General features: G+C 34.7%; 1 protein-coding gene and 1 long non-coding RNA gene across 33 annotated transcripts in view; one reads left to right on the top strand and one right to left on the bottom strand.

The window, feature by feature from the left end:
* NRCAM (neuronal cell adhesion molecule) overlaps positions 1-26793 on the top strand; it is a 146066-nt gene that overhangs the window by 107805 nt on the left and 11468 nt on the right. For 15 of the 32 annotated variants that reach the window (XM_086884717.1, XM_086884715.1, XM_086884714.1 and 12 more), the window contains 9 exons: positions 2509-2706; positions 2819-2889; positions 3704-3929; positions 4211-4326; positions 7823-8027; positions 8187-8309; positions 9319-9495; positions 23135-23266; positions 26390-26468. In XM_086884717.1, coding sequence (XP_086740843.1) covers positions 2509-2706; positions 2819-2889; positions 3704-3929; positions 4211-4326; positions 7823-8027; positions 8187-8309; positions 9319-9495; positions 23135-23266; positions 26390-26468 — 1327 coding nt within the window. Of the gene's footprint in view, positions 1-2508; positions 2707-2818; positions 2890-3703; positions 3930-4210; positions 4327-7822; positions 8028-8186; positions 8310-9318; positions 9496-10595; positions 10632-17933; positions 18000-18519; positions 18646-19722; positions 19876-23134; positions 23267-26389; positions 26469-26793 lie in introns of all 32 variants that reach the window. The other 17 variants (XM_086884700.1, XM_086884699.1, XM_086884697.1 and 14 more) reach the window with 4 other exon arrangements.
* LOC147653646 (uncharacterized) overlaps positions 4459-26793 on the bottom strand; it is a 68166-nt gene continuing 45831 nt past the window's right edge. The window contains exons 2-3 of the long non-coding RNA XR_015285623.1: positions 8821-8891; positions 4459-4543 (exon numbers count right to left, since the gene is read on the bottom strand). This is a non-coding gene — a long non-coding RNA (uncharacterized LOC147653646). The remainder of the gene's footprint in view (positions 4544-8820; positions 8892-26793) is intronic.

The following is a 26793-nucleotide window of genomic DNA, read 5'->3' as shown; positions in this document are numbered from 1 at the left end:
CTACTAACACCTTGCATTAACTCTTTTGTAATTCTGTGAATTTGAAATAGCATCAGTCCCAGCATCGTCAGTGATTATCCATCACTACAGATGCAGAAGTTTATTCTTCATGAAAATATAAGGTAGATAGTTTTTCTGGGTTTTTTTCTAGTCCAGACAGTTAAAAGAATAAACCGTAACCATAAAACTAAACAATTAAATATCTATAAAATTTTGAAACAGTAAATTGATCTTAAATGCTGTTATTCTTCCCAGTAAAATATAATGAAAGACTCTTGCTTATATTCAGCAGAGAGGATAGAGGGGGACTTTAGGAGCAAGGAACAAAAATGTTTGTTTTCCAAAAAACCATGGGATCAGAAAAACTTTCTGGCATTTCTTTTTCCTTGTGAGCAACTTAATTCAATTATTTCATTATTTATGCAGTGTGTTTTTAGATAATAACTGCCACAAGTTGACAACACCAATGTACATGTTATGTTTGGAATTAATTTGTTAGACTGACTTACTGGGTGTTGCTCTTCAGGGTTTGATGCAGCGTTGGTATCTACACTGATAACAAACCATAAACATGAGGTATCTCAAAAGGAAGATTTATAAAAAACAGAATTTCACAAGTTTCTGAACACAGGAAAGATTTTGACTGCATTTTAATGAAACACTAAGTGATTTTTTCTGAAATTTTACTGTCTCAGGCATCTCTAATGTATATCAACTAGTAATATACCTTAAAAATATAATATATAGAAGTTCAATGTAAATAGTTGAATAGCAGTTTGTTCATATAGATATCCTTTTATTAGTATTCTCATTTTTTCCGTGCCAGAAGACACAAGTGTTGTCTTTCTGTAGGAATGAGATCACACTGTTCCAAAACAGTTAATACTAGGCAGTGTGGTGTCCTATAGGTTTTTTTCTAGAACGAGATACTGCGTGCACTCTCATATTAGAAACTGAACTCTTCTAACTATATAATGCTGGCTTTAATTATAATACCATTCATATTGCTGCATGGTCTTCTTAGAGGCTGTAAAATAAGGCATTTACTTCCTAAGTAAGCCTCTTTCTTTTGCTGCTGCTATCACTTCAAAGTGCAGATGAAGAGTCAAGGATCGCATTTCATTAGGAGTGATCTGCTTGCACAATATGACTGACATGCTAAAATCTCTCTGAAAGTTTAGATTTATTTTTTTTCCTTGAAGTTGCCTATAAATTATTCTACTGGAGTTGCAGACAGAAGGCTAGTGACCAGGGAAGTAAAAAGCAGTAGTGAAAACCTTTTTGGCATATAATATTCTCACCTTTTCAGCAAAGCTTTTATCCAGAAGACATCCCATCCCAAGACCTGTAACACTGGGCACACAATAGCAGCAGTAATTCAGACAGTAATTTGGGGTCAATCCTCCCTCTTTTACTTACTACTTAGGTCAGAATTAAATCTGCCAGTCTTAAATCCAGAAGGCTATGATTAATACAACTTACCTGTTTTACATCTTGCTCCCCAAATTGTTACGCATTTTTCTATGTGGTGCTGTAAGTATTCTAAAAGAAATTTCTAGAAGAGACTCAGAATTTTTTTAGTAGTGCAAACAGGTTGAATCTTGAGTCATATTCTGTCTCCAACTATACATGAGATAGAGGAAAATTATTGTTACACAGCACATAAATATTTGATGCTCTAGGTTCTGTAGCATGTACTCAGACTGTACATTCTTCTCCCATTCATTTATTGTGTTCTAAAATTTCCTCCTGATTCTTTCAGAATTCATATCTCATATCTTACTGCAAGGTTTTTTGGCTGTTTCATATCATTAAAAAGATGACCTTTTGTCTTTCATAATGAATATGATTTTCTTTTTTGGAATTCTACAAACCTATTTATCCCTGAGGTTATATACTTTGTAGGGTATTAACAGTAGTTGACATAATATTCACACAGAGAACTCTCAAGAAATTTAGTTTCTGAGCATACATTCCCTGATTTAATTTGAAGATAATGAAAAGTGCTCTCAAAAATCTTCCTCGAGTATAGGTTCTTGACTTTAAATAGATTTTCATTACGCCAGTTTCATTGGGGAAAATGGAATATTCAGGGAGTTTTAAATTTATACAGGTATTGCATGCTGTCTGCTTGATACAACTAAGAATAATGTATTTGGCAGTCAAATTCCTCTTCCTTGCTGTGATAGTTCAAGGGTTCCCATTAAATTAAAATCCAGTACCTGAGAGGGAGCTCTTGTATTACCTGAGAGATGGCTGCATTAGTGAAAGTTGCAAAGGATAAAAGTAAGGGTTTATTTATTATAATTCACCTAAATTTCTACTTTTGCTATCCACCCACATTACAGATTTGTGTTATGATTTATGTATTTACATGTCAAGTTCCGTGATTTTTGAAAGCATTGGTTGGAGCAATCCCTTCTGACTAGCTCATTCAGAAAAGCCTATACCCGTCTGGGAAGCTGTTTCAAGTTTTGACATAAAGTTGGATTCAATTCCTGCTTGCAGACTTTGTAATTGAATATGAAGATGCGCTGCATGAACCAGGAGTATGGCACTACCAGACGGAAGTCCCTGGCACTCAGACAACGGTGCACTTGAAGTTGTCTCCGTATGTCAACTACTCGTTCCGTGTGATAGCCGTCAATAAGATTGGCAGGAGTCAGCCGAGTGAGCCATCTGAGCAGTACCTGACAAAATCTGCAAGTAAATAATTATTCCCACTTACCAGTGATTGGTTCCCTCTATGGATAGCCTTGAATTTGCTTGGAATCACACAGCAGCCATTCTTGTTCACGTGTAACTATTTTATTTTTAGGCCCTGATGAAAATCCTGCTAATGTACAGGGGATAGGCTCAGAACCTGATAATTTGGTAATAACATGGGAGGTAAGATGGGTCTTTTTTCAAGGTTTCATTTGTTTTCACATTTGTGAGTAGCTTTTTTTTTTTATTTTGAGAACCAATGATGAGAGTATCCAATTGCTTGCTTAAAATATTCTTGAAATATAACTAAATTCAGACCCTTCACCATCTTTATTTTCATGAAAAAATAGAATTTTTTTTTTTAATATGAAAATAAGTTAAGGGAGAGCATATTTCCTTGAGTGATTTCTCAAGATAAGCCAATAGTTAAGTAATACATGGTATTTTGCTGCCAGTTTTGGAAAATTTCAAAATATAAATGGAGGTTAATTTCAAGTAGAGTCTTAATTTTTAGAGTGAATTCTAATGTGAATGCTACTTCTACTGTCATCTTTTGTGATAAGCTAATCATTGTGTACTTTCCCACTAGAAAACTTCTGTTGAAGTTTTCTCCATCATGCTCTTACCATCATGACAAGAGCTCAAGGAGAGCCATGTATAAACAATTTGCCCTCCCAGGCAAAAAATATTGCCTAGGGTACACTCTTTCCAGTGAGTTGGTGCAAGTCTGGTTTTCTCTCTTCCACTTCTTAAGAAATATTTGAAAACAAAATATGTATAGAGAAATCACAATGTGTTGTTTGTGTCAGGATTAGGCACTAACATCATTCAGTGTGCTCCTGTAAAAGCTAAACTGCACAACTTTCAGCAGTGCTTCTCTGCAGAGTAGAGTGGTAAATTTTCAGTGACATTCTGTAAAAGAATCAATGTATTTCATTCTAAGTTAAGATTTTTCAGATACTTCAGAATATTTAAAAATTATTTCTTTTCATTTCAGCCTTTAAAAGGTTTTCAGTCTAATGGACCAGGGCTTCAGTACAAAGTCAGCTGGCGCCAGAAAGATGTTGATGATGAATGGACATCTGTTATAGTTGCAAATGTATCTAAATATATTGTGTCTGGTACACCAACTTTTGTTCCATATGAAATAAAAGTGCAAGCTTTAAATGACTTGGGGTATGCACCAGAGCCATCAGAGGTGATTGGACATTCAGGGGAAGACTGTAAGTTTTGTACTTTAACTCAGTTATCCTAATTAAGAGGAACTAAATGTGTAACCTAAGTGGGAATTTAAAATACTGAGATACTGATAAGGGGAATAGTAGTTATTTTTTTAATAAAAGGAAGAAATTTGGCAAAAGTAAGGCTTCATAATACTCTGCAGTATCAATCCTGAAAACACATTTTAACTATTCCATGGGTACAATGCAGACTCATTCCAAAAAAACTGTGTTTGTGTGGTTTCTAATTCTAACTAGGTGCTTGTTGTATCTTTTCCACACAGTGCCAATGGTTGCTCCAGGCAATGTGCAGGTTCATGTTATTAACAGCACATTAGCAAAGGTGCACTGGGACCCAGTTCCACTAAAAACTGTCCGAGGACATCTTCAAGGGTATAAAGTAAGTATGGTCAAAAAGCATTCTCTTCCTTGTTTATTAAAATAGATCAATCTTCCTATATGAGATTGGATCCAGATTGAAGTAGCTGACATGTAAGAGGGCTTGTGCTTTTCAGTGAGCTCCCAAGTTCTTCTGACAAGAGGAACAGCTTTGATGGAATTCATACAGAGTTCAGCAATGTTCCAGCCTTGTAGCACTAGCTTCCTGTGACATTGTCCTTGAAGAAAAATGGCATGTGTTGGCAATCAAACTTGCATGTGTTAAACAGATTAAAAAAATTGTAACAGTTTTAATGATCTTTTTCCGAAGTAATTTAGAGGATGTGAAGAAATAGTTTTTGTACATGTCTCTTCTAGGTCTAATGCTAGGGTTGCTCATGTTCTGCTTCAATGTGATTAATCACATCTTTAATTCAGAGTAACTGGACACTTGCTAGCATAAGCTGGGTTCTATGTCTTTTTGGAGGTCTTTTTGGAAAAAGCTCAGTATAAAAGCTCAGCTTAAGGACAGCAGAATGGCAGAAAATTCAGTGCCCATATAATTGAAAGAAACTTATTGTAAGGTAGTGAGTTGCCTTTGGCCATAACTGAAAAGGCTGTGCTGAACAAAAAAGACTGCAATTAATAGAGGAAGGGAGACAAAAGGACTTAAATATTTGGAACTGGTGTCCCTGTGGGATAGGGAAAAGTTGCTTCAGTGAGGATATACTGATATCCTGTTTAATAATAGAAGAAAACCAGAGTAATTCCTTCTTTGTTTCTCTGCAAGTATTCTTATAAGTATGTTCTAACATAAGAGATTACTTAGTCCAAACTAGATCTTTGTAAGACAGACTAGTTTGAACTACTTCTCCTTAAGTGAAAGGAGGTAAAAGAAATATTTGAAAAGTTAAAACAGTGTTTAGAGGAGAATAAATATACACCATACTTATAAAGTGGAGCAGTCAAAAACATTGAAACTGAACTTCAGTGCTCTATAGCTGGTTACCACATGAATGTGAGTTCCTGGTGGGTGGATATATCTTTCCTGGCAGAAAATACCACCATCCAGAGAGACTTAAACTAGTTCTGTATGACAGAGCATGTTTGTAAATTGTGTGGTGCTTCGCCACGCTAACTCAATAAGTTCAGCTGAGAAACAGGACTTCAGTACTCTCTTAAATGTTTATCTATCAGATGACAGCTTTACATCAACCTGGTATTTCACGAACAAATGGACAATCAAAAGAAAATGTCTATTATGAGACAATTAAAGAGGTAGACTCTAGTGAAAGTAGTGGTAACTATTAATCAAGTTACAGCAGCACTAAAGCTCCTAATCCAAATCACCAAATTTCTCTTAAAGATCTATAACAATACCAAAACCAAAATCCATAGACACATTTCTGACTATACATCAGGTGTTAAGTTCAACAGCATGGTTACAGTGCATTGTCATTACCCAAAGTTTAGACTGAGATTTCTTTTTTCTTCTGACTTTGAGTGTCTGAGGGTTATCTTCTGTCCTATAATCACTAATGGGATCACTTTCCACATGATCTAAGGGGTCAATCACGTCATGATTACTTCTATTTAATTGGTTATGCTTTCTCTACCTATGGTAATTTTTTTTTTTTTCTGTGGGGAGGAGAGCCACACAATTATACAAAGCAAAGCAAAACTGAAGCTCAGATAAGTTACTTGATAATAATAAAACAAGCTCACAACCACAGGATTGATAACAGACCTGACCACTGAGCAGTTTTGCTGTTCTGGCTAGGACAAATGTGACAATGATATATCCTTGAATAAGTTGCAGATGCAGCAAGAATATCTTAAATAATTTTTGCAAATACAGCTAAATCAAGCTAAAATAGGTTAAAAACTAGACAAGGCATGAGAAATCCTAAGACCTGGTGAATAATAGCTATTATAAAGCTTTCTCTCAATACAAACTGAAAACTTTTCAAGGATGAAGTATCTTCATCATTGACGTAGGTTACAATGACGAGCTCTTTGTAAACACAGAAGCAAAATCCTACTAGCACACTCAGGTTTTCCTAGTTAATAAAATTATTTCTGTCAATAGCCCAATATGCAGTGTTGTGCTGGGGACAGATTTCTTAATAAAGAGAGAACTATGAGGGAGTCTAAAGAGTCATGTTTTGAAGGCAAATGTCTGAACAAAGCAGGAAGATGTAACTAAGCAGCAGTCTACAGCACATAATTCATATTTTACACTTGTATTAATCTAGGTATTAGTCAATATACTGTGGTGCTATAAAGCTTTTCAAAGTTAGGAAGAAATTATGAAAAATGTGATGCAGTCTCATTTATTATAGCTGATGAGTTTCAGCACCAATAGTACCAACACTTCAAGTTTTGTTAGCTTGTAAATTATTTTCTACAGTAGTTGATAGGATGAGAGCTATAGGATGACAGCTGATGACACTGAAAAGCATTAACTCAAACCATGTAAAACACATTGGCATTTAAAAGTGATTGGAGTGAAATGGTATGTTGAAAGCTGGTCTAAGTGTAACATTGCTTTATAGCTATGTAGCTGAGCTTTGCAAGTCTTAACAGCCCCTTTTTTTCAATTCCTATGTAAAATCCTGGGTTCCTTAATTAAAGAGGTGTTTTGCAGTTGGCCTGAATAGCAACATATTTTTAAATTCATTTAGATTTCTTAATCATCTTCAGCTTGTGATCATATGTGCATGAAAAAGATGCTGTGAAAAATAAGCAATTATATATTTGAAGGTGACAATCTTAGGAGTAACACAAGTCTTTTGGAGGGACAGCTATTAATATCATTCAAGTTATCATGGGAGGGAGACTGTGTAGTAAAGAGAGTGCAGGGAAAGTACCTTTGAGGCTCATATATAGTTTCTTAGAAACTTAGTTAGCTCATCAGAGCATCATGATCATCAGGACATCAGAATCAGCTTTCTCATCTGATCAAATTGTCACATAATTGGAGGAGCAGTCTTCCCATCCATGGGTGAAGATCATTCCAATACTGTAACCTTAGAGCCATTTCAGAACTTGTGTGTTTTTCCAGCCCTGTCAAATCTTTTGATTTCTTCCCCATTTAAAGGTAATCTGACAAGGAATAGCATGGCCAGGGACATGATCTAACAAGGAGGCAAAGTCCAAATCTTCTTTGGAATGCCTGTAGACATCTTACTGAAAGAATGGATAACTACTGTCATTCAGATAGACTGAATAACAGGAGAATGATCACAGACCAATGCAGTTCCCAGGCAGAACTTGTATCAATCTGGTGTTGAGCATTAGCAGAACTGGCAGGTGGTAGTCTGCACGCAGTTGTGTAGACTGTTTCTGGACAAGGTCTGTTTCTAGAGCAGGAAAGCTCTATGCTGTGTCTTACCTGAGGTTATTAAAATTGCAGTTATTTGTACCTATAATTCATGGACATTCATGGAAAAGCTCAGAGTTTAGAAAATCAGAACAGCTAAGCACTCACTATAGTTTTTGGGTTTTTTTGTCTTTAGGTTTACTACTGGAAAGTGCAGAGTCTATCCAGAAGGAGTAGACGACACGTAGAACAAAAGATCTTGACTTTCAGGGGAAACAAGACTTTTGGAATGTTACCAGGGCTAGAGCCCTATAGTTCTTACAAGCTGAACGTTAGAGTTGTTAACGGTAAAGGAGAAGGACCAGCAAGCCCAGACAAAGTATTTAGGACCCCTGAAGGAGGTATGAAATAAAAAACCTAGATATTAAACTTAAATGGGGTCTACCTGGACTTCATAAAATAATAATTGGACCCAACACAGTAATATTCATAAGAATGAATAATTTATGACCTGTTTTAAGTTAATCTATTTTGTATTTACTCTATGTTCTTTTTAAAAGTTCCTAGCTCACCTTCATTTCTGAAGATTACTAACCCAACACTGGACTCACTGACTCTGGAGTGGGGTTCACCCACCCATCCAAATGGTGTTTTGACATCATATACACTGAAGTTTCAACCAAGTAAGTTACATGTGAATATATTTTAGGGGTTGGACTTCTGATCTTTCAAGTCCTTTCCAACCCAAACCATTCATTGATTCTCTGATACAACTCTAATTTAGGCAATGTATCTACCAAATAATAAACCATTTATGAAGAAAAAATTATGTTAAATTTATAATGTACAAAAGATATGATTGTCTTGTAAACATCAAGTTCGAAAAAGACAAATATATTTTGATAATTAGATGACTCTACTAGGAAAACTTTCCTTGCTGTAGAACAAGGTTAACATTTTTAATACTTTCATGACTTCAAACCATAATTCACAGAAAAATGGAGGTGAGGTGCTTCATGTAAGTGGCATGCAATTAGATGCAAGATACTACTGCTTACAAATTCTGTATTCTAACTGCAAAGAAAATGTCATTAGAAGTAAATCAAAGTATTTCCAGTTACATTGTTGTATGCTTTTCCAATTGTAATGGTATAATCTTAAAAAGAAAAATTTATAAATGTGCCATTTACTCACCTCAGAGCTATTAAATCACTTCTTTTGAATCCCAGTTGTTTGCTTAGCCCAGAAATTTCTCAGCAGTGACACTGGAAAGGAAAGAGTTTCATATTAATGGGAGAGATAAAGGAAGTTTACTTTCTTCCACTTACCGAATTCTGCTGTTCTTCGGCATTAGACACAAGTAGCTTCAATGTTTTCCTAAGCATACTGAATTTAGAGTTTCAGAATTTTTCAATTGTCAGGGCTTCAATTCTACGTAAATTCTGATGTTTTGAATTGAATTCATTTGCCTTGGATTCAGAGATTTGTGAGAGTGAAACTTAATCTTGAAAAACTTGCTGGTGTTTCCTATCTTCCATTTGGCACCTTTACACAAAGGTAACTTCTTTTAAAAGTGTAGATGCAGCAGACAGGCAAAAGAATACATACAAACCAAGAAAAGCCTTGTTAAGCACAATGACAGTGAATGTAAATTTCCTAATGTTTTTGTTTTTCTGTTTTTTGTAACAACAGTCAACAACACACATGAATTGGGTCCCTTGGTAGAGATAAGAATTCCTGCCAACGAGAGCAGCTTGATATTAAAAAATTTAAATTACAGCACCCGCTACAAGTTTTACTTCAATGCACAAACTTCAGTTGGATCAGGAAGTCAGATAACTGAGGAAGCAGTTACAATTATGGATGAAGGTAAGATGGGTATGTATAAGAAAAGTCCACTGAGGTGAAAAACCACTACAGATTATATTGAATATCTGTATCTAAATATTTCTATTGCTTCCTTCCACTAAGGAGATAGGGCCAAGCGATTTTTTTCCTGGAGCTTTCTTAACTGTGTTATGCACTAATAAAGTATTTTAAATACTTTTAAAGAAAATACATGTAAAGGTTTTCTGCTGTAGTGGGAACCCCAAAAGAGGTATAAAGCCTCTTCTTTTAATATCAACTCACAAACTAAGACAGACATTGGCCTTGCTGGGCTTCGAGTTTCATGTAATTTTACATTTTTAGTGGTCTTTGTCTATTCACCTATTCTGCATCATTGACCAGCTTCAGTCACAGAGAAAAATACTGCAGTGATGCAGGTTTGTGATTAGAGGAAGTTATTACTTTTCTGTAGTATTCAACAGCTTCTGTGAAATCAAAATTGCTTTCACAGAACTGGCAAAAAATAGTAAAACTGTTGAAATAAATTTGTTATCTATGGCCCCAAGTAACTGTATAGTATTTAAAAACCACCAAGTATATTGTCAAATCCTGTCACCATTGATTTTTATATCTGTAGCCATTCTAGAGCTTTGTTAAAGTTTTCTTTAAATATGGATGCTTTACAAAATAAGAATAATTTAAAGTCAACGAGAAATTTGGAAATTTTTTTATCATTTTCATCATCTTAATAAGTCTATTTTCTTAATAAGTCTATTTTGGTACCATGTTTTCACATAATTTTATGCTCAGTAAAATGATGGGTTTTTTTTAAATTATCATAGATGAGTTCATATTCAGTGCAATTTCTCTGTCAGGGTAATAAGTTTGCATATGAACTGCATTTATTTTAAATCTTGCACCCTAACAAGCATGAACAATAAAATTTTGTAAATGCATGTGCATTAATTTTGTTTTGTAGTAGTCATTCAGTGTTCAGCATAAGTGGATTGTTTCTAATTTATTTGAATTAATACTTTTTTATCTAGTCTGCATGCTTTTTATAGTGAAACTATATATGTATGTTTCCTTTGGTGTTGTATCTAATTATATAGTGTTCCTATTCTTGTTTTCCTCCATTAAAGCTGGTATTCTCCGTCCTGCTGTAGGTGCAGGCAAAGGTAAAATGAAACTGCATGATTTATTAATGGGTGGATTTTTGCAGTGTTGCAAATGGGGAAATTGCAGTGGTAAGGACAGAAAATCTTGGAGTACACATTTTTGTACAAAGTTTAATCAGTGCTAGAAGAAAAAAGTTGTGGGAGTTTTTTTGTTTGGGTTTGTTGGGGGTTTTTTTTAAGGAATCCAGAATTCTTATTAATACCTTTCATCTGTTTATTTTGCCACAGAGTTCCAGGGGAATTCGTTAGCTTTGCTTCAGCAAAATCTAATTATTTCTGTCATAAATATTCAGCATCCAGGTGCACTAGCACTGATTAGCTGGAGTAGAAAAAACAGCACTTTTGCAAAGGGCATTCATTTACGGCTTGTGCCATGTGCATTTTTTGTTTTAAAAAACTATCTGCAATCTTGTTCTCACTGTGGATTACTGCTACCCACTTGAACACATTTACTTCATTTGCAAGCCAACTGTGCATAGGAAACAGATGACTGACAATACCCTCTGTATACTTCTCAGTTTGAGTATCAGATTGAATATACAGGCAAATGTCTTCCCACTGTTTTAGGTTCACAGATCTTGTGAGTGAGTACTTGAGGGTATTTCAGTGTGTAGAACCTAGTATCATCCTTATTTGTGAATTTGGCACTATTTATTTCTTAATGATGCAGTTTTGCACACAGTTTTAATGAATTTTGATACCTTTTTTGTCAGAAGCAAAGGTTGTCCTTAGGTAGCTCAAACTCAGGAATGCCTCTTTATACAGAGATGTCATTGAATGACAGGTGTCATTAACACTACTGAACACCTGTACTTCAGATTCTTAGACCATAAACATCACAAGTCCAAATCTGTAAATGAAGTACCCAACATTTTTTATAAACTTGGAAGAGACAACATAAATTGTTTTACACATAATTTCTTTTCACTTGATTATCAAGTGTTGTGAATGATAGCAGCCATAAGAAAGAAATTCATTCACTCAGTCTGGTAGAAATCAGACAATATATAAATATAAGTATGCCTGCATTTGGGCATATGTAGTATATATTTTTATATGTATATATAAGTGTATTCTGATATCAGATGTGTTTCTGGTAACTGTGTGAGTTGTGGAATTATTTTGATGAAAAGTCTTTTTTACCATTTTAGTCTAGTTGTAGCTGAGAAGTCAGCACAGATTGGAACAATCAAACTGGCTTTAGTCTTGGACATGCACAGCAGAAATGTTAATTAGGTTCTCATTATTTATAGCACACTCTAAAAACTCATGCAAGGAAAAATGGATTCTCTGTGTGAAACTGAATTCTAATTATAGCTGTATATGGCGATCAGAAAGCATCTCTTATTTGTAAGATCAGCTGGAGCAGCTCACATTTCAGAGCTGTGATCTCAGATTCTCTGAAAACTAAGCAGATGTCTTTGTTTGGTTCCATGTTGTTTATGGTTTCAAAGTTTTCACATATTCCTGTAGCATATATAGTTCTTGCAGTTGCAAAGAGGACTTTGGACCTGCAAACACACAGAACTAAAGCCATGACATCTGTTAGGACATCTGAGTTGCTGCAGGTGTGAGATGAATGTTCTCAGTGCTTACTACATTACCATGTTAGCTGCTTTGTTACTGATCCAGGACCACAAATGAGGAACAGGAGGATCATATTATCAAGATCAAGCAACAAATTAGTTGGTCTCATGAGGGGGTGGATTTGGAAAATACAAGTGCTCAGTGCACTCAAAAAGAAGCTGTAACCAGCAGTGAACTTTCCTTTGTCTATTGAGTGCAGGATGTCTACAAGTTCTTATTAATTTGGACCCAAAGCCAGAACAAATTGAGATATTCCAAACCTCTTTGTGGTCTATCAAAAACATATCAGATTTTTAATTTTGAAGGGCAGAATTTACCAGGAAAATGCAATTATCCTTTTTTCTTTCAATTTGAACACACGAATCCTGGAATTTAAGCAGACATTAGGTCCCAGATTTAGCCAGCCTAAACTGCTGAACTGAAATTTCTGCATATTACAGGATAGCTGCCTATGAAGACCTGCAGCTTGGCCAGTCATGTACATTAGACACATGGTCCTGGAAGGAATTAAATTACTTTAAACCTTGGTGAGCTGTGCCACTTGGGACATATTTCACTTCTCAGAGTAAAACTATAAATTAAAGTGCAGAGGGACATATTGCTGTGGTAAATCTAAGGATCTAAATAGATTCAATATTTTTACTTTCACAAGCCTACGTAAGTAAATCATGAGATTTAATTTACTAGATGAAAAAGCTGTTACGTTATAGTTGATATTCCTATTTGACTTGCACTGTCATTTTTTCTTTCTAATACTGATTTTATGAATTATTTAAAATTGATCAGATTAATGGTACTACGAAGAAAAAAGAAATTCTTTTTCTTAGCAACCAGCATTCTAAATGTGTCTGAAAACATCATATGTAAACCAGAATTTATTATACCTAATGTTAGATATTAAGTATGCTCTGGTGTTGCCATTTATATATTGGCATCTAACCATAGGCATGAGGTAACAGAAGTGTGAGAAACATGGGGGAATAACCCAATGCCATATAAAATAATTATAGCAGCAACTGGAAAGTGACTCAGGTGATCATAGGAGTCAAGTCTTTTTTGTCCTTTTCCAAGTTTTAAATAACTGCCCTATAAAGGAAGGAAGAGAATTCCAGTTTGACCAGTGGTAGAAATGAAAGTTGCTGGTTAAAATAGAGTCGTAGGGACGCATGTTTGTTGTAAGCTGAAGTGTAGAGAGTCATGGCATGGCATGTCAGCCTCATTTCACAAGCCTTCTCATTTCACTTTTTAGTTTATTTTTTATTTAGTCAACCTTTTTATTTGAAAGCAAGGTCTTGTAATCTGCATGCATGCAGAGGCTGGTAACTGGTAGTCCTGAAATGCAATTAAAGTAAGTTTGTGAGATCACAGTAATCTTTAATTGTAACTAGTGCCTCCTGTCACTGGAACTCAATCTGGCCAGTCTTCTTCATGTGAACTTCATATCTTTAGTGACAAACAGTACTTCTTTTTGTTACAAGGGAGAAATACAAGTTGTCTGTCCTCTGGGTTTGAAACTATTATTTTTGGCTTTTTGGCTGAATTACCTGTATGTAACTCCTCACTGTAGGCTAGAAATCAGTCTCAAGTGAGTTTATATCTCTGATCTCTTTGTAGAAGATCATCTCTGTTTTCTTTGTTCTGTACAAAATGCAGTTCTTTAAATCATTTTCTCTGCCCACCATCTGTTTTCCCTCCCTCTTGAATCACTGCACATAATGTCTCCATGTCTTTTGCTAACAGTTTCAAGCTGCTTTTTCAGTCAAGTTAAGTGTAGTATTTTTGTATGGCTCTTTCAGCCACATTCCCCCTGTGGACTTCTTCATTATGTATTGGTGTGATTCTTTCAGTACAACCTGCTGAACAGAACCACTGTTTTGTCCCCTTTTAAGTTCACTGGGAACAATGCTGATGCTCCCTATGCTAGACTAGAGAAAATTATTATTATCATTGTGCAAAAATTCCAGCAAATACCTTTTGCTTTGTAGATATCATGCCATATGCTCATCACTGGCATAATTTTTGTGCATTTCTTCTTTGGCTTCTATATTTCTTACACTACAGAAATGCTCTTGCAATTGGCCTAAATAATCCCAGAAGTGACTAATGCCCATTTCTCACTGCCAGAAATGGAATTCACTCCTATTATTATACTAAAGCTTGAATTTCATACTCTGAATATTAACAAGGCAAAGAAAATAAAACTCTTTTCTGTATCTGACAGGCTCTGGCAGAATCTATTACCTTTGTCCTTCATTTTTTCTTGTGTGGGTGTGTTTTTTTCCTTTAAATTAACTTTTCTCTTTGTATATGCATTTTAACTTAATTGTCTGATATGTTGTTTTGTGGGGGTTTTTTTTCCATTTGACTAGTCTTCAAATTTGTGCTTGGCACTCACCCAACACTTTTTCCTGAATATCATGTGAATTCCATGAAAATTCCTGAAGTTTAGCCACTTTGGGGATTATTTTATTGTTCTTCTGGACTAAATCTTGAGAAAGAGTACCTATTTAATTGTTAAAATACCTTCCAATCTCATGTCCTGTTTTACTAAATTATATTGATTCTACAGCCCGGCCATTACTGTTGTTTGAAGGAACAGTGTTTCTGAAAGGCTGAAAAATTAAGTAAAACTCTACCAAAAAAACCCAGTAAAAAAGCACTGGAATTAATTTGAAAAGAAAGAAAAAATTTGCTTTGAGCCTAGGCCTCTTTCTCAACAATTGGCAAATGCTTTTATATGATACTACTGGAATATGCCAGCTGAATTTTACATTGTATCAAGGCAGGAATGAAAAAGCTTAATTTGTCAGAGGTGAATGAGAGTGGGTCTGTGAAAAATCTGTAGCTTACTAACAGTCCATGCTCATGGTTTTTAGAGTGATGCTTTTGCCAGCACTGCTGCATGGTGTGGGGCATGGTTACAGATGAGAGAGCACAGTGCTCTGCTCTCCAGGACAAAGTTTTCTGCCCGCCCCTCTTCCTTCCTTTTTCCCAGCTGGCGCTTGCACACGCTGAGAGCTTCTGCCAGCTGACAATTACACATTTTCCATTTGGGAGCAGTGCTGGGAAACATATTGAAGAACTGAGAGGTTAATTATAATTAGAGGTGTGGTGATTGAGATGACAAAGAGCCTGGGTGGATTGACTACAAGCTTTAAGTGTCATAACCAATTCACCTCCAGGCTTCCATCACCTCAGGATCCATCAGCCATCTTTTATGTTCTTCTGTGTGTAGTAGTCATGTTGCAAATGAGGCACATTTAAAAGACTTAAGTAAAAATTGGCAAGCCTGATGGCAAATTAGATCAAGCAACAGTGCAAAAAAGGAGAATTGCAAAAGTAATAATTTTGTAAAGAAATATGCTACTGAACATATTTCCTGGTGCACTGTATTCAACAGTTAGAAAACACAGAATTTGAATCTGACCAAATACTACATGTGGGTATATCTGTACAAACTGCTGTTAGTAAAAATCAGGTACATCTGATAAATATAAGCATAAATCAGTCACTTGAGAGGATTTAGAAATTAGGATACCAATGAAATTAGGGGAAACTTCCAGAGAAAACTTGATTGTTATATGCAATCATGTGAACAGAAAGACTTTTCCTGGATGCTTTAATCTAGCAGGCAACTCTTTAATGAGAGCAGGAACTAGAAATATGGGATGGAAAAACGCTCTACAAGATTGAGCTATTATTGAATTTGCTTAGTGGTTCAGAAGCTTTCCATCATCTGGAGTCTTTCAAAGAAGATGAGACAATTTCCTTCATCCCCAAGTGCTCAGGCATGAGAAGGGAGAAGTTAGGGGTAATGGTGTGGCATCTGTTTGCAGGAGTACAAAACTGATTATTGCTAACAGATTTTTCTGTCTTTAATATTGTGAAAAATATCAGTTGTATGGTTGGTTGGGCTGCTAATTAGTCATCTTCCATGTAAGACCAAAATCCAGGACAATATGGCTTTGAGAAAATACAATTTAATGAAACAAAACAAAGTCGTATTTCAAATACAAGCCCCTGGTTTTCTTGGCACAGCAAAAATGGTTGGTTATTGAAACAAACACCTGTTCCTATGTGTAAATTAGGAAGGAAGTTTATACATCCTGTCTGCAATCTCAGACTCTGCACCATCCTAAATTTAGAGACTCCTTTTCTTTCCTCTTGCTACTTCCAAGTGGCACAGAGAAACAAAATCTAATCCCCTTGCATTACCATAATATATGTGGTTACATGTTAGATTTCCCATGGACAGCTCTGGCTTTGGTATTTCTTAGCATGGTTTCTGTGACTTAGAGATCTAGATGGCTTTTTTTGTTTCCCCTAGTGCTTTCTCAGTTATTTTGTTCAGGTGGCTTTAGCAAGAAATATATCTATTCTTTATTACTTAAATAATATGTTACTTATTATTTTGCTTGGTGAAAGAAATCATATATAAGCACAATGTAGCTACAAAAACATCAGATGGGGGAGCAGTACAGATTGAATTGCTGAATGAGTACTACTGGAACAGAGTTAAGAAGAAACATTTGATGCAAATATGAGGATAAAAAAATATTTTGTAAAACATTGAATCATAATCAGACTACATTTTCAGAAGAACTGATGGAATTTGCCTAATTTAGGTATTTTAAAAAATACTCAGAAACTACAGTTTTCTAGACATGGTACTCCTATTATTTCATCTGTTCTAGGGGCCCAAATAAGCCATTTTCTCTGTGCATATAACTCTGAACTTTTTCCAGCTGGCCATATGGACAAAGCCAGCCTGTTAGAAGAAGAAAATAATTTAAGTGGATAGATTAATTCTGTGCAACCCCTCTTGCCATGATAACAGGCTTTTGCTCATTTTATTTTCTTCTGTAGATAAAGCCATTAGAATTCTGACATTTGTCTTTACTGAGACTAGATTTTTACTTCTGATGTTTCATGGTCCTTTGGGAAGCACTTTTAATGTTCTTAATAGAATAAATAGTTTTAGCAGGATAGAAAAGTCAGTGGCAAAGTGAGGCATTTTCAGTTAAAATTAATTTCATATGTTTGAGGAGCATCCTCTTTGTATCTTCCCTGTTACAGCATTAGAACTATTAAAATCTATTTTTTCATTAGTCTTAGGCAAGCAGAGACATTGAGCTATATGTCCATTTGTAACAAGCATTACTGGAGCTAAGGCATGAGCAAAGAACTGAGGTATGAGCACAGAAGTGGCCAATTTCAGAATACTGAAGAGAGAAGCTCTTCTCTCCACAGATGTGGGCATTTTGCATATCTGTGAAAATACTGTCTGACTAGAATGGCAGCAGTAAGACACTGTACCTTACAATGGGCAGCTCCTTGCATTCCAGTGCTTCGTGTCCTTCACACCAGGTTTTGATTTTGATATTTTGATATTGGCTTTCCAATATCTGATGTCTAGTTTTCCACTGTCTAAAGGGGCCCTGAATGCGTAATATTAACAAAAGCCGATTTTGGGAATGTCCTGTGAAAGCAAAGCTGCCAGTACATACATAGTTCAGTTTGTTTTCAAATATATGTGTATCACTTAGCTGTTTCATATTTTAACAAGTAAAGCTAATTGAAACCTGCATGATCTTAGAATGTGCATGTGTTACTTGTTTAACAGGTAAGGTTTTACTGTATTAGTTAATTGCTACTTTTCGATGCAAAGTGGTTTTACTCTTTATTTTTTCTTTCCTACTATCTCTGATGGTGAAGGATATTCAGAAATCCTTTTTGCAACTTCCCCAGTCATGCACACTGTCCGTCCAACATTCTATAAGGGTATTGTCTTCCTTTTTTATCACTATCAATGCAATAGAGCCAAAAATCCTATAAGGGCTTGCACTTGGGGCACTTGCAATCCATTCAGTTCCACATGCCATAAAGGGAGGAGCGTACCACCTTCATAGCTCCCTTCTGTCTACCATTTCCCATTACTCTGACAATGTTCTCACTTTCCAGATATCTTCATTTTACTTCCAGATGAATAGAAATAATGTTTTTCAGAATTTTGGCAGTTAGGTACTTTTTAAGTATTTGGCAGTTTTTGTGGTACAGAGCATGCTTAGTAAAGTACATAGATTTTACTTTATAATTTCTTAGTGTAGTAACTGCCTAGGATTAAATTTCAAAATACAATACTTTAGTCACCAATTTCCAGTAATGGAACCAATGAAAAATGTGCTATACTTTCCCTCTATGTGTTCTAAGTTAACATAGTAACTTCTTTTAATAATTTTTTTTTTTAAATGTATGAAGTCACAACTGCATATTCTGCTTTGTTTTTCTATTGTGTATTTAGTTCAACCACTTTATCCAAGGATCAGAAATGTTACAACAGCTGCTGCTGAGACCTATGCCAATATCAGTTGGGAGTATGAGGGACCAGATCATGCGAACTTTTATGTTGAATATGGTGTAGCAGGCAGTAAGAAGTCATTTCATTAAATTCTGCTAAAGTTTTGAGATGTGTTTTTGAAAATTTTGATAGTAAATGGGGCCTTTAATTGACCCAGTCTTAATGATAGATCTTAAATGTCTTAAATTATTTTTTAATTTGACCAGGAAGATTAAATAATTTTCATTTTAATACACACCAATGTTTAACAGGTTTTGATGAATAGATAGAATATGAACCTTTGTTCCTTTGTATTATTTTATAAATTCTTTTGAATGTGGCTATAATGAATAAAATGTAGTTTGCATGAAGTTATTTATCATGAAGTGATTATATTTGTAAAAATATAATTACTTGCATTAAGATAGGATATAAGGATTTTCCTAAATTATGCCAAATTCAGAAAAGAAAAAAGATTAAATAAGATATACTTTATTAAATTAAACCTTAAAATAAGTTATAAATCAATTTATGTACTCTTATTGCCTAAAACCAGGTTTAGAACTTTGGTAATACTGGTAATAATCAAAACAAAGTTAGCTAATAAAAGCAAAATACTTCTTTTCAAATACCCCATCCTTCTAAAGTTATGACTAAAGGTTACTAATCTGAAAATTGGAATAGAAATGCCTTTTTCTGGATATTGGCCAAAGATGTAGCTGAGACTGTTCAAGAAAAAAGATACAAGAGAGATTCCGATTTTTAAGTGGAACTTCTTGACGAAAATAAATATTGACTGAAACTGCAAAAGTGTCATTTAATTAAATGACTAAAATCAATTTTAATGTATATCATAATTACAAGCTCAATAAAAATTTTTAAAATAAATTAAATTTGTATTTCTTTAGTACAATGGAACAAATGTTTAAAATAGTTTCATAATTACTGTACAGCGTATTCTTCAATATGTTGCATGCAATTTATTACTCATAATTTTATATAATTTTAATATTTTTATTTAATTTTAATATTTTTAAGAGAACAGCTATTTTTCTCAGATGATCCATAGTTTAGTCAAGTAACTGTCAGTAGTATTTTGTCTAGAAATTTTCAGTAATACAGAGAAAATTACAATTCCAATATGTTGTTTTCCTAAAATTTTTATAGGCAAAGAAGATTGGAAAAAAGAAATTGTAAATGGTTCTCGAAGCTTCTTTGTCTTAAAGGGTTTAACACCAGGAACAGCATATAAAGTCCGGGTTGGTGCTGAGGGCCTGTCTGGTTTTAGGAGTTCAGAGGATGTGTTTGAGACAGGTCCAGGTGAGGCACACTGTACCAATTCTGTATCATAGTCAGAATCGTGGTAGAACAACTGCTGAAATGCTGAACTGCTTCTAGCTGAGAGATGTTGCAGCTAGAATCTTTGCATGTTCCTTTTACAGAGCAATGTTACCTTATAAACTCCTAAATAATGCCAGTACATTTATATGTAGATTATGAATGCTTCCATCCTTTTGATTCACGCTACTTGACTGATGTTTGTACTAGGGGCAAGATATGCCCTGCTCACACTCCATCTGTGTGCTGTGCACTGAAGATGACCTATTTCTTGTATTTCCAATTAGATGGCTGTATTTAAATAACATCTCTATTTATAGAGCTAAAATATTTGCATAATCAGAAAGTGCAGATCCAATTTGATGTCTCATGTAATCTATTTATACCAGTGTTAAGACATTCCTGCTTGTAAATCTCTCTTTTCCTCCCATATAATTGTTTTATATGGATTTTGATGTCACACATATATCCTGGGAATCAGTAAGGCTGTTTAAGTTCAGACTGCAGTCCTATTTCTTCATAAGCAAATCAGCAATGCCTGCCCATTCCACTCAAGGAAAAGGTTCTACTGGAAGGCTTTTTGATGTTATGTTGAATATGTCGTTGCCATTGCATGCCATGCCATCATCATATTCTTGGTCAGCTGTTATTATTTTTGTCTTTGCTAGCCACTTCTGCTCATTCCAAGTATTTTATATAGCAGTAGCCCCACCAGCTCCAGAATGTTATAAGAAAGTAATTTAAATATGAAAATACACTTGAACATTATATTATAATTATCAGGCAACAACATAGGTAATGGGAATGCCAGTTTGAAAGTGAGCACCTTCTAAAATCATCTTTTTTTTTGCTTTCTTTTGTTCCATTTCTATTCACAGTTTGTGATGTTGCAGGAAGGTTTGAAAGCATGGTGAATAACAGTGAATAACAGTGCCAGGCAAATATGTATGGGCTGAACACAAAACCAGAAACAGCTAGTGGTAGAAAAGCCTCCCTGTGAAATGTTGTGCAAATACACATCTGAAGCCTAAAGGAGCAGTAAACAAGGATCAGGGCTGTAATGTTATTCAAAACAAGCAGCATGGAAACCTTCCCAAAAGCATCTTTGTGCATAAAAATCTTGTGTCACACTGTCTTCAGCCTAGGTCAAAGCTTTTAAACACTGCAAAAAGATGGAGTGGCAAACACTGGACTATGTCCTTAATTAAGAATGAAACTTTGATACTTCATATATAGACTTTCCCCACATTTTTTTTTTCTTTGACAAGCATTCCTATAGAGCATCTTCAAAGTGTGTGGGTTTATTTTCTTGGGCATTACCAGTACAGGATTCTGCATTGACTCCTGCATTAATGGTTCACCAAGATGCAAGGTTTTTCTGCCTGAAGCAAATAATTTGCTTAGCATAGACAGGAAGTGTGCCATTAAAGATGCACAGAGATCTAGAAACCCTTTCCTACTGGAAATGCAATAAGTTAATACAGGAAACTGCCTAAGTAAGTTTTCACCTTCCCATCTATATTGCATATTTTTATGCATGAGTTGTTTGGATTGGTGCTCTTTCTTACTACATTTGAATGTGAATTGTGCTTTTGCATTTTGTTAAAGTATGTATTATACAACATTAATGCCTTATTATGAATGTAGATGCACAAAACTCAAAATAATTTTAACCTTAATATGAAAACAAAGTTTTATTTACATTTGTAGTTCAGAGGAAGATTTCCTTTGTGATTTTTTTTATTGACACTTTTTAATATTTATATATATATTTATGTATATTTATATATGGCTAAAGAGTATAAACATTTAGGTATATAAACTATATATTTATATGAGATGTAGAGACTTTTATGCAAAAATAGTTTAAATTATTTTGCATATAAGAGTCAGTTTCTAAAATATCAGAAAACATAAACAAGGCTGAGAAATCTCCTGATTGTAACTCATTGAATGATTTAAATCAAGTCATAGCTCTGCCCAGTAAGACCTAAAATAAGCATGTAAAGAAAGAGTTAATTTTAGCATAGTACTTCTAAAGTGGAATACACACTGTTCTTCTGTATGGAATGGACTGGAGATACTTATGTAGACATCAGGAGTACTTAGTGTGTTCATAAAATCCCTCAGGAATGTGGGACCATTGGCAGCTGCTTTTCCAAGTTACCTGTCTCACACTCCTTAACTAGAAAATGACATTGAGACACCGGCTTGAATTCTGTCTGTTGAGCAGCTCTTCATAGACTTTCTTACTCTTGGGTTTTGGGTCTGGAGAAGAAGCTGAAGAATGAATAAGATAGATTTGGGTGGATGTTCATCTTCCTCTACTTCATATTTTCTTCTGTTTGGAGCATGTATCCCTAGCTCTGCTCACTCTTCCCACTTTCTCCCAGCAGCAAATCCTAAGTCAAGTTGCCTGTAGTGTGTTTCCACCAGTGGGGTAGAAAATAAGCTTCACCAGAATAATCCTCCTACTGTGCTGGAGACCAGTAGATCCAGATCTTAGACCACATAGATAGTTCCTGTCCTTATTGCTGCCTGTAGTATTTTCTTAGTAGCTTGCTTATTATTTACGTTATCTTCCAGCTAGGGTCAGCATTTGGAGAGAAGTAGTGCCAAGGGAAGGCTTCCCAGTTGCATCGTGTTAAGCCCTCACTAATGCTAAATCATGGCAATCATGATAAATTAATTGTAGGATGAGGTATGGGTTTGAGGGAAGAAAGAAAACATGATGCTTAATAAGGTTTTAAAGGATGCTTCATTGTTGATTTTTAGTTGAAACGGAATGTTAGGGCCCTTGAATGACCATCTGTTTCCCCATTTCAGAATGATGAGAATGCATTAGCTAATCAGCACTGGCTTTTTATTCATTTTGAGAATGCAATTGACATGTTTGTGTGAATTATATATAATTTGCTACGTCATTTCAGTAGTTTAATTAATTCAAAATGGTTGAGAATGGTTTTGAGGTCTGTGGAGGCAATGTAGTATGCGCATAGATTTTGCAAAGTAGTTGCTAAGCTTAAATGTTAGCACACTTATATACTGAAAAGTAACTTCTATGCATAGGTACTTGGAAATATTCTGAATAATGAAAATACAAAATACAGAATCACTTTTTCTTAATGCTTTCTATTTTTCACAGTGAATGTTATTCTTTAATGAACATTATAAATGCTATTATTTATCTGAAATAACATTTAAATACAGAAAAACATAATTTTTCTTCTTTTATCTCTAGCAATGGCAAGTCGGCAAGTAGACATCGCTACTCAAGGATGGTTCATTGGTCTTATGTGTGCTGTTGCTCTTCTGATCTTGATTTTACTGATTGTTTGCTTCATAAGGAGGAATAAGGGTGGCAAGTATCCAGGTATGCTATTTAACCAGGATAGTGAAATTCATCTGTTGGTAACCCGTAAAGACAGATCTCAGGCTTACCAGAAAATTACATTTGCTGCTGGTTTACATTTACACATACATTTACATATGCACTGTATATATGGCAAATCATATTTTATTTGATTTTTTTATAAAAAAAATATACCATTTGGTGGGCTTGACAGGAGCTATCTATTTCTATCTATTTATAGAAAACCTGCATCTATTTCAGCATAAATGAAGGACCCTCTTCATTCCCAGAGGGTCATGTCAGTGCGTGACCTCTCTAGAGAGGTTTGAGCTTTGTTTGGAACATCACTACTAGTGCACATTCCACTTGCTGAAGTCCAATGCAGATGGGTTTAATCCATTAACATGAGTTGAGTTAGAATTTATTTGGTCAGAAAATCCTAATGATAGCCGCTGGTTACTTTAAAGTATGGGGAATGCATGTCATAGGATAAATCTCTCCATATATTATATTGTTTCCAATATCTTGAGTTTTTTCCCAGAATCTGTGTCATCTTCAGCCTCTGCAGTTTTGCAGCTAAATTTAAAGTTACCATCCTTCAGTTAGGCTGGGAGTTTTTTTCTGTATATAAGAGGAGGTGTAGAATAAGCATTTTTTATAGTAGGTCTAGGAATGGCCAAGTATGTTTTATAATTTTTAATTAAAAGTTGGAAAAACAATGTATATCTTTTATCAAAACATGCATCCTTCCTGGTGTACATGTTACAAAAGGCATGTATGTGGACATATAGGTATCATATATATATATTTCCCTGGTCTTACATTTCTTTCTATGGAGTAGCTCCATACACCAAAGCTCTCTTGAAAAGGGTAGTGAGAACCAGTTTGCACCGTACTGCCAGATAGGATTTCAGAGCAGTTGTTGATGTATGAGTGGCTATACTTGAACTTCAAGTGAGCATCAAAGGATAATCTGATTTTTCATTCTTCTGTTCTAGCTACAATAGAAAGTACACTTGCTAAGTTTCATGTAAAATCTTCATTTCATGAAAAAAAATATTTTCTCCTAAAGTTTGGAAATAAATATCCAGAATCTAAAATGCTTATTTAAAGTCAACTCAAACTTCTTGGAGTTCATACTGTTAATTTGGGCATGAAAAGATGTATGTAAATAGAGAAGTACAAAAGAAAAATCCACACTTTGTTTTATTTTCTCCTGTTTGTTTTGACCAGTGCACTTCTGAAAACTTAGAAGAAAACAAAGAACTTCAGCTCTTCATAGGGAAATCTGCTGGAATAGAATAGCAGATTATTTTTCTGAGAAAGTCTATTGAGTACAAGAATCCTACTTTGCCCAGTCTAACTGTTAGGTTGTTTTACAGAGAGAGCTAAGATTTGTAGTGACAGCAAAAATTAGGTAAGAGAAGTTTCTGTTCCAGTTGCCTATGCCTATGAAGAAAACAGATGATTAAGGAACACAGCGTTACACAGAGTTATATGGCAGGGTGGAGACACCATCTTAGGGTTATTTTCCAAATATTTGGATTTTTTTAAAGAGCAAATGAGATAACAGAGGGTATAGAAAAAGTGATTCAGGTGACTGAAACAAGTGAAGTGATGAAGCTGAAAGGAGTAGGGAGGACATGGAGTGAACCACCATTTAGAGGAGGGTAAAAGAGAGGTTTGGAGTAAAACTGTAGAGGGCAGTTGGATGCTAAGGTTATCATTAGTTTGTGGATCCTTGATAGTCTGTCCTGTTTGTTGCTTCTGAAGAGTTATTAGTTGTAAGGTATATGATTTTCATGCACAGATACATATGCATATACACACACATATATAAAGGTGGACCTGGACTGTTTATAAGATTTCCAGAGTCAGTATATACTGGTGTTTATAGAAGTGACTTTATATTACTTGGGTCATTGCAAATGTACTGTTCCACAGGTAGAGACAAATGGAGAGCACTAAATTATGAAATTATGAAAATTTGTTATAAACTCTTTTTCCTCACAATTTTTGCATGTCATCTTGAGGTTGCCTGTGGTTTGTATAAAGTAATCAATTACTTCAAGATAAAATTCTAGCAGCCTGATATATCTCAAGGTGTTTATGCATTATTATAATCATGGACTTAGTGAATACTGTCAGGAATTATTCATATCCTCTTAAATAACAGCATATAAATTAATGATGTAGAAATTAAGTGTGGAAATTGCCAGAGTAAAAGACAAGAGATTGTGTATTGGATTATATAACTGAATCTGCTAGACAAGGGAAAGATTTGAATAGATGCCAGAAAAACAGAAATGAAAAGGCAAAGGGAAGAACCATAAATATAATTCTTAAAGTCAGTATATTGTTTAATCCTGTCAACAATCTTAATTTATAGGAATATATGTCATCTGTAAATATGTGACTCCTCAGGTGCTAGTGGGTTTCTGTGTCAATGTGCTACATTTATTATTTTACAGGGACAAGTTATATGCCTGGATTTATTCCCACCAGTGAACAAGGATTAAACCTAAAACCAGAATATGCAAGAAATAAATTTGTGTAAAATTTGGGTTCCAGTGTATGTGACTTTATATTGGGTTTGATTGTGTTGTAGAAAAGAAGTTAAAAAAACATGCCTAGTATTTTGAGAATTATTAATAATGGGAAAAAATATCTAAAATTCTCTGGAGGCTTACCACATGAAATTAAAACAGAAAATGTACAAACCGACAGTGAACAAAAGTGATTCTGATTCAGATTGAGAAGAATATAAAGAGGAAATAGAGAACATTGTTAAGTAGAACTAAATAATTCAAATTTGATTAAACAATAACTCTATTAATAATCTGAATAAACATGTTATTTTAGTATGATTTTTAACAATCTTCTCTCTAGCGCTAGAAATAAAAGAAAGAAAAAGTTCTAATATGAAATGACATACAGTCATACTTGAACAAAAATAGAATTCTATAACTAATTAACTGATCTTTTTCTTCAAAAAAAAAAAGTAATAGCCTAAGGCCCCATTTAAAAAAAATAGTTTTTTTTCAAACCACATTCTTGCCAAATATGATCAGTTTGAGAAATTAAGGTCTTGGACTTTCTCATCTTGCAATTTCATGATAAAAATTACTATTTCAAATATTTTAGTGAAGGAAAAGGAGGATGCACATGCTGATCCAGAAATACAACCTATGAAGGAAGATGATGGAACGTTTGGTGAATACAGGTGAGCAGTTGATGTGGTTTGTCATGTTCACTGTTCATGTCACACATGTATGTATATGTATCACACTTATTAATTTAAGACTAACTTTTTTTTTCCATGTCAAAGATTCTGTATCCAGTGTTATTTAGAACTAAAAATAGCATTTCAATCACACCATTAGAAAAAAGAAAAATGTGTAAGCTTAGTATAAGCCATTTGGTAATGCAAGGTGAAACCCAGATTCAAACACGATTGTATATGTTTGACAGTCCAAGTGTGGGATCTTTATTTCCAAAGCCATCTTTCAGATGGTTCAAATGCCAAATACAGTGACTTTTCAGTAGGG

The sequence above is a fragment of the Cyanistes caeruleus genome, chromosome 4 (assembly GCF_971803275.1).
Source record: "Cyanistes caeruleus chromosome 4, bCyaCae1.hap1.1, whole genome shotgun sequence".
Taxonomy (NCBI): Eukaryota; Metazoa; Chordata; class Aves; order Passeriformes; family Paridae; genus Cyanistes; species Cyanistes caeruleus.
The sequence above is the reverse complement of the archived record's forward strand: the minus strand, read 5'-3'. Positions and strand labels throughout refer to the sequence as shown.